Genomic DNA, 12,656 nt, shown 5'->3' on the forward strand with positions numbered 1-12,656 from the left:
TATGACAAATAAAAGAAAGATACCCCTAGAGTCTGCGAGGGTGGGGCAGAAGATGACTCACGGATGGAGTATGAGTAGGATTAGCGCATCAATGAAGGACAGCGGCTCAGTGGTAGAGGTGAAAGAAGCTCCAGGTCTATTCTTGTGGTTGGCAAAAAGTAACAACAGAATACATCAGGGAAAGAAGAAGTGCTTGTTAGAGGGAGTGCAGGGAAAATCGCATTGAGCAGTACTTCTTGAGATGAAGAACAGTCTGAAGAAGGGTATCGACCCGAAACGTCACCCATTCCTTCTCTCCTGAGATGCTGCCTGACCTGTTGAGTTACTCCAGCACTTTGTGAATAAATACCGTTGATTTGTACCAGCATCTGCAGTTATTTTCTTACAGTACTTCTTGAGAAGTCAGGCAAGTCAGTCGAGTGAAGCCCAGCGACGGGTGGAGAACCGCAGACCGCAGGATATCATTACCCCTGCTTATGATGAGGAGGGAACAAGTGCTGTAGAGGGGGACGTAGGTGGTGGTGAGGGTAATCTGCCAGTCAGGGGGGAGAATGGTGGGCTGAATCCTAGAGTTTAATGGCCCAGGGCAAGTGAAAGGACGGAATGGGAAACTGTTAGTATAGATTTGGTGAAGGTGCTATAGAGTCTGAACGGGACAGTGGGAAACAAGTTAGATACGATGGGAGAGTTTATCAATATGGTGCGGACCGGTTTGGTGTTATTAAGAAAAAGGTGCGGGCTCTACAGGTGGTTAGATCTAGACGAGAGAGAGAGAAATCAAGAGATTAGCGAAGGAGAGGAGACAGTTGAGAAAGCAGTGGAGAAAGTCCACAGTTGACGAGAGAGAGGGAATTAATGTCTTTGCAAGAAGAGTTAAGAAATCGGTTAGCAATATTAAGGAGGGCAGAACACCTTAGGAGGAAGAGAAAAAAGAAGGAGCGAGTCAGGACAGCATTTTATAAGGATCTATTTAAATTTGTTAAAAGAATGTTTATTCAGGCAAAAAGTGGAAAGCTCAATGCTTCAAAGGAAGAGTTAGAGGAATATTTAAAAAGGACATATTCGGATCCAGAAAAGAAAAGGGGAATGGGTTTCCCTTCAAATTCACCACCCTTAGGAGAAATAATAAGTTAGATGTTTTGCCACCAAAGTGGAAGGAAGTGGAAGCCGTAATAAGGCTTCTTCTGCCCCAGAGCCGAATGGAGTTCCTTACCGGGTCTATGCAGGTGCACCTGATGTGCTTAGATTCTTGTGGAGGCTCTTGTGTATAGTTTGGGAGAAGCAGGTTATACCGAGGGTTTGACGTAGAGCAGGGGGAGTTTTCATTCCCAAGGAGAAAGAGTCTTCAGAGTTTAGTCAGTTTATGCCTATATGTCTCCTAAATGTCGAAGGCAAGATTTTCTTTCGCATAGTGGCACAGTGGCTGGCAAGTTATTTAGGAAGGAACAGGTTAATAGATAGCACCGTGCAGAAAGCAGGAATCCTAGGTTTCGCAGGTTGCTTTGAACACATGAGTGTAACATGGCACCAGATTCAGACAGCCAAGCTCGACAGAAGGGATTTGCATGTAGTGTTTTTGGACCTGGCAAATGCGTTTGGATCTGTGCCGCATAGTCTTATTTGGAATGCTTTTCATTTCTTTAGAGTTCCAGGATCAATAGTAAATTTAGTAAAAGCATATTTCCATGATGTCCGAATGTGTTTTAGTACAGCAGACTTTATGACAGCATGGCAGAGCCTAGAGATGGGCATTGTGGCAGGGTGTACTATTTCCCCGTTAGTGTTTACAATGGTGATGGAGCTAGTGATTAGAGCATCACGGTGGGTCGTCGGCAGGGAGAGATAGACAATAGACAATAGGTGCAGGAGTAGGCCATTCGGCCCTTTGAGCCAGCACCACCATTCAATGTGATCATGGCTGATCATTCTCAATCAGTACCCCGTTCCTGCCTTCTCCCCATACCCCCTGACTCCTCTATCCTTAAGAGCTTTCTAGCTCTCTCTTGAATGCATTCAGAGAATTGGCCTCCACTGCCTTCGGAGGCAGAGAATTCCACAGGTTTACAACTCTCTGAGTGAAAAAGTTTTTCCTCATCTCTGTTCTAAATGGCCTACCCCTTATTCTTAAACCGTGGCCTCTGGTTCTGGACTCCCCCAACATTGGGAACATGTTTCCTGCCTCTAACGTGTCCAACCCCTTAATAATCTTATATGTTTCGATAAGATCCCCTCTCATCCTTCTAAATTCCAGTGTATACCTAGTCACTCCAGTAAGCCTAGTCACTCCAGTCTTTCAACATACAACAGTCCCGCTGCGCCTCCCTCCAATCAGGGCCTACATGGATGATATGACTTTGGTGACCACTACAGCAGCTTGTACAAGGTTGTTAGAGAAGTTAAATAATAATCTTACATGGACTATATTGAAGATTAAGCCTAGTACTTCACGGAGTATTTCTTTGGCAAGAGGAAAGATAGCAGAGAACAGATTCTGTGCAGATGGTGGGTGGTTCATTCTGTTGAGCCTTCCTCACCTGAGGTGTCGTGGGCCTAACTCAATGAAACACCAATGAAGGGAGGTGCCCACTTGATAACCCCAATGATATACTTGCATCTACAGGATTAGATTTTTTTTTTAAAGAGAATTAATAAGTAGGTAGCTGGGGTTTTTTTTGCATATGGAGCAATTTATTGTAAGTTGGTGTATTTAGTTAGATAATACTTTGGTTTTGGGCTTGGTTTTCTTAGTTGAGTGCTTATCCTGGAGTTATAACACAAGTACTTTGTGTTTAAATTGTAATTTAAACCAGCAGAGCCGCAGATCTTTCTTCTGCTCGTTAGAGAGTTATAAAGTCTCCCGGACGGACGAGCAGAGTGATGTAAAGTCTTACATAGAGTCGTGCAGCATGGAAACAGGCCCTTCAGCCCAACTCATCCATTCTGACCAAGATGCCTCATCTATCCTAGTCCCAATTTCCTGCCTATGACCCATATCCCTCTAAACCTTTCCAATCCACGTACCTATCTGAATCTTTTACATGCCATTGTAGCATCTGCCTCAACTACCTCCTTAGTTTAGTTTAGTTTAAAGATACAGTGCGAAAACAGGGCCCTTTGGCCCAGTGAGTCCAAGCTGACCAGCGATCACCCCCTACACTAGCACTATCCTATACACTACGGACAATTCACAATTTTACTGATGAAAATTAACCTCAAAACCTGCATATCTTTGGAACGAGCACCTGTGGAAGTTCAAGAGAATTCTGGAGTGGCACAGTGACGCAGTGGTAAAGTTGCTGCCTCTTTGCCAGAGACCCGGGTTCACTCCTGACTACAGGTGCTGTCTGTACAGAGCTTGTATGTCTCCCTGTGACCACAAGGGTTTTCTCTGGGTACTCCGGTTTCTTACCAAATTTTGCAAAAGTGAGAAAACATAGAACTAGTGTCCTGGTGATTGATGGTTGGCATGGACTCGGGGGGGGGGGGGGGGGACTCGGGGGGGGGGGGGGGGCCGAAAGGCCTGTTTTCATGCTGTATCTCCAAACTATAAACTCAAAAGAATTTTGGAACGTGTGGACTCAATGCAGGCAGCACCGGAGATCAGGATTGAACCTGGGTCTCTGGTGCTAAGAGGCAGCAACTCTACCCTCTGTACTGCCGTGCCATTGTGCAGTGGACTCTTAATTAGCTCCTCAGCTCATGGGGCCATTGGATTTGAGCTGTAATTGCCAGGAATGTCCGCTTCCTGTGAACAAATAAATCTGAAAGGGTTTTCATGGAATTAATCAGGATAATCTATTTCCAGTGGGACATGGGTTATTGTGATCCAACAGCTAACTACACAAAAGCCTCTCAATTAATGTACAAAATATACAAGTTTGCTTTTGGCATCGGTTTGAAAATATCCTTTGAGTAAACGGCGGTTGAAATGTTTTTCCCTTCATGCCGAGATTGCGTTTCTGCGATATGGACACAGAAGTGTGATTGTAAATAGCATTTGTGCTTTGACTCCAGAGAGTGTTGAGTGAATAGCATTATTTATTCAAGTCACTCTGTCATAAACGGCTTCTATTGTACAGCGGGTGAATAAAAGTCATAAAGGCAGCAAGATTGATTAAATCAGGAACTACGAGGCCGCAGGAGCTTGGCAGACCTCCAGTCTTTGAGAACACTCCCTGTAGACCTATTGCTCAATGCACAGCCCTCTGGCATTGCATTTTCAATTGTCACAGAGTCATACAGCATAGAAACAGGCCCTTTGGCCCAACCCATCTCTGCTGAGCAAAACCCCCCATCTAAGCTAGACCCATCTATCTTCCTGCATTTGACCCATAGCCCTCTAAACCTTTCCTATCCAAGTACCTGGCCGAAAGACTTTTAAATGTTCTTATTGTACCTACTTCCTCTGGCCACTCATTCCATGTACGCACCACCCTCTGGGTGCAAACGATTGCCCTTCGGGTTCCTATTATATCATATTTTTCTCAACTTAATCCTATGTCCTCGATTTTTTGATTCCCCTACGCTGGGGAAAAGACTGTGCATTCATTCACCTTGACATTTCCCCTCATGATTTCCTACACCTCTATATGATCACCCCTCAGCCTTGTGTGCTCCCGGGAATAGACTCCTCACCTGCCCAACCTTTTCCCATAGCTCAAGACTCGAGTTCTGCAAATATCCACTTACTTCTTCTTTGTACTCTTTCCAACTTAATGGCATCTTTCCTGCAGCAAAGTGACCACAACTGAACACAATGCCCCAAGTGCGATCTCCCTGCGTAGGGAGAGGATCAGAAAGTTGAATAACCCGTGATCGGGTGATTGATGGTCAGCGTGGACTTGATGGGCTGAAGGGCCTGTTTCCGTGCTATATCGCTAAACTCAAATAAATGTTTAAAAATCATTTGGACAGATTCAAGGACGGAAAATGTTCGGGAGATATTAAAGGACGTTCTTTTAGGAAGATGAGGAGAAATTTATTTGGTCGGAGGGTAGTGAATCTGTGGAATTCTTTGCCACAGAAGGCTGTGGAGGCCAAGTCAGTGAATATTTTTAAGGCAGGGATAGATTCTTGATTAGTACAGGTGTCAGAGGTCATGGGGAGAAGGCTGGAGAATGGGGTTAGGAGGGAGAGATAGATCAGCCGTGATTGAATGGCGGAGTAGACTTGATGGGCCGAATGGCCTAATTCTACTGCTATTCATGATGAGCTTATGACCTTAGATGGGCCAAATAGGCAAATAGGAGTAATTCAAGTAGAAGCCCTGGATGAATTGGGCTGAAGGGCTTATTTACATGCTTGAAAGATTTTTAAAATATGGGCGGCACGGTGGCGCAGCGCAAGAGTTGCTGCCTTACAGCGCTTGCAGCACTAGAGATCTGGGTTCGATCCCGACTACGGGTGCTGTCTGTACGGAGTTTATACATTCTCCCCATGACCATGTGGGTTTTCTCAGAGATCTTCTGTTCTCCCCCCACACTCCAAAGACGTACAGGTTTGTAGGTTAATTGGCTTGGTATAATTGTCCCTGGTGTACATAAGATAGTGTTAATGTGCGGGGATCGCTGGTTGGCACGGACTCGGTGGGCTGAAGGGCCTGTTTTCACGCTGTAAACTAAACTAAACTAAAGATGGCGTGTGCCTGGCACATGCTGCCAGGGGTGGTGGTGGGCAAATAGGTGTTAAAGAGGCTTTCAGATTGGCACATGGCTATGCAGGGAATAGAGGGATATGGGTCACATCCAGGAGGAAGAGATTTAGATCTTAGATAGGCACAAAATGCTGGAGTAACTCAGCAGGACAGGCAGCGTCTCTGGAGAGAAGGAATGGGTGACGTTTCGGGTTGAGACCCTTTAGATCTTAGACCTTAGCTTTAGAGATACAGCATGGTCCTTCGGCCTACTGAGTCCGTGCCGAACAGTGATCACCCCGTATGCTAGCACTATCGCACACACGGGGCAATTTTACAACTTATGAAGCCAATTAACCTACTCTCGTGTCTCTGGGATATGGGAGGAAACAGGAACACCCGGAGAAAACCCACATGGTCACAGGAAAAACAAACTATCTCTGTACGGACAGCACTTGTAGTCAGGGTTGAATCCAGCTCTCCGGTGTTTAGATTTAGATTTAGAGATACAGCGCAGAAACAGGCCCTTCGGCCCACCGGGTCCGCGCCGCCCAGCGATCCCCGCACACTAACACTATCCTACACCCACTAGGGACAATTTTTACATTTGCCCAGCCAATTAACCGACATACCTGTACGTCTTTGGAGTGTGGGAGGAAGATCTCGGAGAAAACCCACGCAGGTCACGGGGAGAACGTACAAACTCCGTACAGACGGCGCCCGTAGTCAGGATCGAACCTGAGTCTCCGGCGCTGCATTCGTTGTAAGGCAGCAACTCCACCGCTGCGCCACCGTGCCGCCTAACTAACTTGTAAGGCAGCAACTCTACCACTGCGCCACTGTGCCATCCCTTTGATTGTCTGTGCCACCCCTTATTTTAACTTTAAGATTAGTTTAAGTTGGCAGCATATTCAGTACATGTTCTGTAACATTCTATGTTCAATGTCCAAGTGTGCCAATGCCTTCTTCACCACTCGGTCCAAGTGAAATGAGACTGTGAGCTTTCCAAGTTAGTTAGGGCACCACGGTGGCACAACGGTAGAGTTGCTGTCTCACAGCGCCAGAGACCCGAGTTCAATCCTGACTACATGTGTTGTCTGAATGGAGTTTGCACGTTCTTCCCGTGACCTGCATGGGTTTTCTCTGCGTGCTCCGTTTTCTTCCCACACTCCAAAAACGTAATGGTTTGCAGGTTAATTGGCCTATCTGAAAATTGTCCCTAGTGTGTAGGATAGAGCTAGTGTGAACAGGTGATCGCTAATCGGCAGAGACTAGGTGGCCGAGGGGCCTGTTTCCGTGCTGTATCTCTAAACTAAACTAAACTAATCTAAATGCAATCCCGACTGGAAAATGTTATTTTCATAAAATGCACCGTCTTTATTTTTGCAATTTTCCACAGCTCATGTGTTGCATCCAAGTATGAAACGCCCATCTCCACAGTGAGGGTGGAGGAAGGAGTCCTTTCAACAGCCAGCGAACCCCTCCACCACAACCCTGATGCTGACCTGCACATCTCCCAGCACCCTCCAACCAAGGTGGAGCCTGGAGACATCATTTTACTGAAAGCGCCACAGGTAATCAACTCTTGATCTTGTTTGCAGTTTCGTTTATTATATTGTCATGTGTACCGAGGTGCAGAGAATAAAATCCTTTTTTGTTGCGTGCTAACCAGTCAATGGAAAGACTATACATGATTACAATCAAGCCGTCCACAGTGCACAGATACAGGATGAAGGGTATAACCTTCAGTGCAAAGGTAAAGTCTGATTAAAGATAGTCTGAGGGTCTCCAATGAGGTAGATGGTAGCTCGGGACCGCTCTCTAGTTGGTGATAGATGGTTCAATTGTCTGATAAAAGCTGGGAAGAAACTGTCCCTGGATCTGGAGGTGTGCTTTTCCACATTTCTGCTCCTCTTGCCTGCAGGGAGAGGGGAGAAGAGGGAGTGACCAGGATGAAACTGGCCCTTGATTATGCCTGTGGTCCTGTCGTGGCAGCGTGAGGTGTAGATGGAGTCAATGGAAGGGTGGTTGATTTGAGTGATGGTCTGGGCTGCGTCCACAATTCTCTTCAATTTCCTGGATGTTTTATGTATTCACACGGTGTGTCTGCCCTTTGTCTTCCAACCCAAGGTTGGTAGGACCAGGACTATGTGCAGTTCTGGTCGCCCAGCTGTAGGAAGGATGTCATTGTTTCGGAAGAGACTCACTAGGAAGTTACTTGGGCTTGCGGGCTTGAGTTATTGGGAGAGGTTGGATAGGCTGGGACTTGGGTCATAGGAGGCTCAGGGGTGAGCTTATTAAAACATAGAACGTAGAACAGCATTTAGAACGGAGATGAGGAAGAACTTTTTCAGTCAGAGAGTGGTGAAGGTGTGGAATTCTCTGCCTCAGAAGGCAGTGGAGGCCAGTTCGTTGGATGCTTTCAAGAGAGAGCTGGATAGAGCTCTTAAGGATAGCGGAGTGAGGGGGTATGGGGAGAAGGCAGGAACGGGGTACTGATTGAGAGTGATCAGCCATGATCGCATTGAATGGCGGTGCTGGCTCGAAGGGCTGAATGGCCTACTCCTGCACCTATTGTCTATTGTCCATTGTCTATAGTACAGCACAAGAACTGGGCCTTCAGCCCACAATTTCTGTGCTGAACATAATGCCAAGACCAATTCTCATCTGCCTGCACATAATCCATATCCCAACCTTCCCCAACCTATCCAAAAATCTCTTAAACGTCACTGGCACATCTGCCACCACCACCACCACTGGCAGCATGTTCCAGGCACCCACCACCCTCTGTGTAAAAGAACTTGCCCTGCACATCTCTTTTAAACTTTGTTCCTTTCACCTTAAAGTTGTGCCCTCTAGTCTTTAACATTTCCACCCTGGGAAAAAGGTTCTGACTGTCTACCCCATCTATGTCTCTCACAATGGTAGATATTTCTGGCAGGTCTTTCCTCAACCTCCAACGTTCCAGAGGAAACAATCCATTACTTAATACAAGAACATAAGATGTTGTAGCAGGGACTAGGCCATTCAGCCCATCGTGCCTGCTCTACCTTAACATTCAATCATTTTTGTAATCGGAATCTGCAGTTCCTTGTATCTCATTAAATCATGGTTAATCCTTTACCTCAGCACTATTTCCCTGCATGAACATTATATCTCTTGACATATTTAATCTTTAATAATCTATCGATCTTTTTTACCCTCAGGTTTCCATTAAATCTTTCCCCTCTGACTTTCAATCTCTGGTTCTCGATTCCCCTACTCTGGGTTAAAGACTAGGGTGCATTCACCTTAGCTCATGATTTTGTACACCTCCATAAGATCACCCCTCAGCCTCCTGCACTCCAAGGAATAAAGTCCTAGCCTGCTTAACCACTCCTTATAGCTCAGGCCCTCTAGTCCTGGCAAGATCCTCGTAAATCTTCTCTGCATCCTTTCCAGCTTAATGAATGGCATGTTTTCCTACAGCAGGGTGAACACAATATACTAAGTGCGGCCTCACGAGCCTCTTAATTTTCAAGGTCATCCTGTGTGGAAACTGGCCCTTCGGCCCAACTTGCCCACATCGACCAACATGTTCCATCTACACTTGTCTCACCTGCCTGCGCTTGCCCCATAACGCTCTAAACCTGTCCTACGCATGTACCTGTCTAATTGCTTCTTAAACGTTCCGATAGTCCCTGCCTCAACGACCTCCTTCTGCAGCTCATTCACTACACCCACCACCCTTTGCATGAAAAAGTTACCCCTCAGATTCCTGTAAAATCTTTCCCCCTTCACCTTAAATCTATTCCCTCAGGTTCTCGATTCCCCTACTCTGGATAAAAGACTCTGTGCATTTACCTAATCTATCCCTCTCATGATTTTATACACCTCTATAAGCTCACCTCTCAGCCTCCTGTGCTCCAAGGAATAAAGTCCTAGCCCTGCTCAATCTCTCCCTATAGCTCAAGTCCTCAAGTCCTGTCAACATCTTCGTAAATCTCTGCACTTTCTCCAGCTCCATGGTATGTTTTCCTATAGCAGGGTGACCAAAACTGAATGCAGTACTCCAAGATAGACACAAAATGCTATCTCAGCGGGTCAGGCAGCATCTCTAGAGAAAAGGAATAAGTGACGTTTTGGGTCAAAACCCTTCATCAGACTACTCCAACTGCGGCCTCACCAACGTTTTTGATTTTCATATATGTGGGAAATAAAACACAAAAGATTATTTTATAAAACTTTTTCTTTTTCTCGCAGAATCAGATCACCTTTAACACCAGTGTGCCAGATACAGGCAGATATGTGGTGCTTGTGCATTTCTACCAGCCTTTGACCCCGACATTCACAGTGGAGGTGATGGTGGATGGAGCTGGCTCCTACAAAGGTGAGTTAGCCACCCACAGCTATGCTGCTGTGCAAACCTCTTGGCAGTGTTTCTCAGGAAGGAGAGATCAGCCAGGATGACATGGTGATGCAGCGGTACAGTTGCTGCCTTACAGCGCCAGAGACCCGGGTTCGATCCTGACTACGGGTGCTGTCTGTGCGGAGTTTGAACATTCCGTGATCGCGTGGGTTTTGTCTGGCTGCTCCAGTTCCCTCCCACGGAGCTCGAGCTCAGAGTTTGAGTTTAGTTTATTGTCACCAGGGGTGCAGTGCTGCCGGAGTTCACCGGAGCACCGCTCCAGCACCTCTGTAAAAAAAGGCCAAAATAAACAGCGGGGAATTTTAACCAGCGGGGGAAATTTAACAGCGGCCGCTCCGGCACCTAAAGAATTAGCACTGAAACACCGATTGTCACGTGTACTGAGGTACCGTGAAAAGCTTTTGTTGCGTGCCAACCAGTCAGCAATGCAGGATTACAATCGAGCCATCAACAGTGTACAGGTACAGGATGAAGGGAATAACGTGAATAGCACAGTTAATGTAAGAAATGTTGCTGTCAGAGTAGAGATTTAAAAGAGTGGAACAATTGTAATGCGTGGTTGCAGATCTACTTCTGTGGTGAGCATAAAGAGCCGCCGGGGTTGGGTACAATCTTACACTCCAAAAATGTGCAGGTTTTGTAGGTTAATTGGCTTCTGTAAAATTGTAAATTGTCCCTAGTGTGCAGGATAGTGCTATTGTACGGGGTGATGGCTGATCGGCGTGAACTCGGTGGGCCGAAGGACCTGTTTCCATGCTGTACCCCTAAAAGACTCTAAATCTGCTGGTGAGGGTACAGTGGACGGCTTGATTGCATTTATGTATAGTCTTTTTCATTGAATGCTCTCTGCAATTTCTTGTGGTCTTTCTTGGGCAGAGCTGTTACCAAACAAAGCTGTGATGCAACCCAATAGGATGCTTTCTGGGGTGCATCTGTAGTAGTTAATAAGTGTCATCAGAGACAATGATTGTAGTCTCTGAGTGTCAAAGACAGCGTAGATTGCGTGTCATGGTCAGCATGGAGTAGATGGGCTGATGGGCCCGTTTCCATGCAAAATGACAATGACTCCAAGTCTGGATTTAGTTTTGGTTAACAACAAATTGCTGGATAAGTATTATGTAGCACAAGGAACTGCAGATGCTGGAATCTGGAACAAAACACAAAGTGCTGGGGGAACTCAGCGGGTCAGTCAGCATCTATGAAGGGATATGGTCAGCCAACATTTTGGGTCGGGATCCTTCTTCGGATTGATGGTGAATTCAGTGTTAACACCGTGTTTATTTGGCTCCTAGGATCCTTCAACGCTGCCTTCTGCCCTCACGGGTTCGGATGCCGCAGTCAGATTACTTCAGGACAGAGAACAGAGTTGGACTTAAAGAGACAGGAAGTGTCTCTGACCCTCACTGTTCCAAAAGACAAAGTACTTTGGGTGGTAAGTTCAACAGAAATCAGTGCTGGAGGAACTCGGCGGGTCAGGTAGCATCTGTGGAGAGAATGGACGTTGCGGGTTGGGACCCTTCTTCAGACTGATGAGTCGGAGGGGGGGGGGGGAGTGAGGAAGATGGAAAAGAGAAGTGGGGTCAGGACAAAGCCTTGCAAGTGAAAGGTGGATAGACATGAAGTGCTGGAATAACTCAGCAGGTCAGGCAGCATCTCTGGAGGAAAAGGAAGGGTGACTTTTCAGGTCAGGACCCTTCTTCAGACCCTTCATATTTGAAAAAGGGTCCCGACCCAAAACGTCACCTCTCCTTTTTCTGCAGAGATGCTGCCTGACCCTCTGAGTTACTCCAGCAATTTGTGTATATTTTCGGTATAAATCAGCATCTGCGGTTCCTATCTACACAAGTGATAGGCGGATACAGGTGACAGGGTGGGGATTATTGGGTGGAGTATGTGACAAAGGCTAGAGGTGAAAGGAAGACAAAAAGGTGTCAGATAAAGAGAGAAGATAAATATAAAGCCTATATCCACGTAACTCCTAACGTGAGCTCTTTGCCTGTATTGGGAGAATAGGGAAATGAAGAGAGGGTGTGGAAAAAAACATTGGCAATAAGTTTAAAGAAACTTTGATAGAATTTAAGACAGAGAAATATAAGGCATTTTGGGAAATCCAACATAGGCAGGACCTACACAGTGAATGGTAGGGCTCTGGGGAGTGTTGTAGAACAGAGGGATCTAGGAATGCAGGTACATAGTTCCTTGAAAGTGACGTCACTAGTAGATAGGGTGGTCAAAAAGACTTTCGGCACATTGACCTTTATCAGTCAGAGCACTGAGTACAGAAGTTGGGGATTCATGTTGCAGTTGTATAAGACATGGGTGAGGCCACATTTGCAGTATTGTGTTCAGTTTTGGGCACCATGTGAAAGGAAAGATGTTGTCAAGCTGGAAAGGTGCAGAGAAGACTTACGAGGATGTTGCCAGGACGCGAGGGCCTGAACTATAGGGAGCAGTTGAGCAGGCTAGTATTCTATTCCTTGGAGCGCAGGAAGATAAGGGATAAGGGATAAGCTTAACGAAATGTACAAAATCATGAGAGGAATAGATCGGGTATACACGCAGTCTCTTGCTCAGAGTAGGGAATCAAGAACTTGAGGACTTGGGTTTAAGCTGAGG

General features: G+C 46.2%; 1 protein-coding gene across 1 annotated transcript in view; it reads left to right on the forward strand.

The window, feature by feature from the left end:
* lama3 (laminin, alpha 3) overlaps positions 1-12,656 on the forward strand; it is a 195,125-nt gene that overhangs the window by 97,524 nt on the left and 84,945 nt on the right. Inside the window, 3 exon segments of the mRNA XM_078397982.1 lie at positions 7,032-7,206; positions 9,875-10,001; positions 11,333-11,472. Coding sequence (XP_078254108.1) covers positions 7,032-7,206; positions 9,875-10,001; positions 11,333-11,472 — 442 coding nt within the window.

This window comes from Rhinoraja longicauda, chromosome 4 (assembly GCF_053455715.1).
Source record: "Rhinoraja longicauda isolate Sanriku21f chromosome 4, sRhiLon1.1, whole genome shotgun sequence".
In the NCBI taxonomy this organism is placed as follows: domain Eukaryota; kingdom Metazoa; phylum Chordata; class Chondrichthyes; order Rajiformes; family Arhynchobatidae; genus Rhinoraja; species Rhinoraja longicauda.